At 56.2% G+C, this 1,284-nt stretch overlaps 1 protein-coding gene across 1 annotated transcript; it reads right to left on the bottom strand.

Moving 5' to 3' along the window:
* Positions 1-120: 120 nt before the first annotated feature.
* On the bottom strand, positions 121-1,276 carry LOC121026440 (obscurin-like). Its single transcript, XM_040469292.1, has 2 exons — positions 981-1,276; positions 121-440 (listed from the first exon to the last, which is right to left on the bottom strand). Exons 1-2 carry the CDS (start codon positions 1,048-1,050, stop codon positions 136-138), a joined length of 375 nt encoding a protein of 124 aa, XP_040325226.1. The 5' UTR covers positions 1,051-1,276; the 3' UTR covers positions 121-135.
* Positions 1,277-1,284: the final 8 nt, after the last annotated feature.

Genomic DNA, 1,284 nt, shown 5'->3' with positions numbered 1-1,284 from the left:
CAAGCCTGGACACAGACACCAGAACAAATACTTGACAAGGAGATGGAGGCTTGGAGTTCCCAGGGGGACACAGCTGGAGACACACAGATCCCACAGTCTGACAGGGAGAAGGTGGTGATAATGGACAACATGCAGTCACCAATACACTGGCCCACGTGGCCACACATGATCTTTACCCCTGACAGTCAGCATGGCCGATGTCCTCTCCTGCCCGCACACACACGAGTACTCCCCGGCATCCTCCATGGCCACCCCACGGATCTCCAGCTCACACATGTTTCCGTCCTGCCTCAGGCTGACTCTGTCTCCAACTCTGAGGGTCGCGGACCCCTTCTTCCACTCCACAGGGGATGCCTTGCTTAACTCGCAGCGTAGCTTTGCCGTGGCCCCTTCCATGGCCTCTTCCTTTCTCAGGCTCTTTGTGAACTTGGCGGGCATGGCTGGGGATGGTCAGAAAGACACAGACACAATCACAGTCTCTGAACACATGGATAAGACAAGACACTAACAGCACAGAAAAGACACAAACCAAACTAGACATGCGCCATGTGCTTGCTGGGTGTGCCAAGCACACACTGTGGGTTGTGGCTTCCCTCAGACTGGCTTATGTACAGCGTGGCCGTGGCCTCTTGACGGTTCATCAAGCCTCATACTTTGTATGACTCTGGCTAGCATGGCTGGAGAGTCGGACACAGAATGGAGAATTGTTGAGGGCAGGACACAGTAGCACAGAGGACAAGACAGACTCCCAGGGACAACAGAACTAGCAGGGACTGAGAGGTCAAAAGTGGCTTGGATGCTGACTTCTCCTGGTTCATACAACCACCCAGGGAAGGGGAGACATTTCACGAAGTAACAGTGGAGGGTGACATCAGAGAATGTGGGAGAGAAAGAACGTGAACATGGAATGAGTGCACATGGACATCTCGAGTCACTTGGACACTAGATCACAGCTCTGCTTGGCCACACACAGTCTTTACCCCTGACGGTCACCGCGGCTGACGTTCTCTCCTGCCCGCACACACACGAGTACTCCCCGGCATCTGCCATGGCCAGGTCACGGATCTCCAGCTCACACACCGTCCCATCCTGTCTCAGGCTCACTCTGTCCCCGGCTCTGAGGGTCTCAGACCCCTTCTTCCACTCCACGGGGACCGCCTTGCTCAGCTCACAGCGCAGCGTGGCCGTGGCCCCTTCCGTGGCCTCTTCCTTCCTCAGGCTCTTTGTGAACTTGGCGGGCAGGGCTGGGGAGAGCCAAGGATCAGGAGGACTCCAGGCTGTCTC

This window comes from Herpailurus yagouaroundi, unplaced genomic scaffold (assembly GCF_014898765.1).
Source record: "Herpailurus yagouaroundi ecotype Mexico unplaced genomic scaffold, PumYag 100655, whole genome shotgun sequence".
Lineage (NCBI taxonomy): Eukaryota > Metazoa > Chordata > Mammalia > Carnivora > Felidae > Herpailurus > Herpailurus yagouaroundi.
Note: the sequence above shows the minus strand (reverse complement) of the source record. Positions and strands in the feature narration are given on the sequence as shown.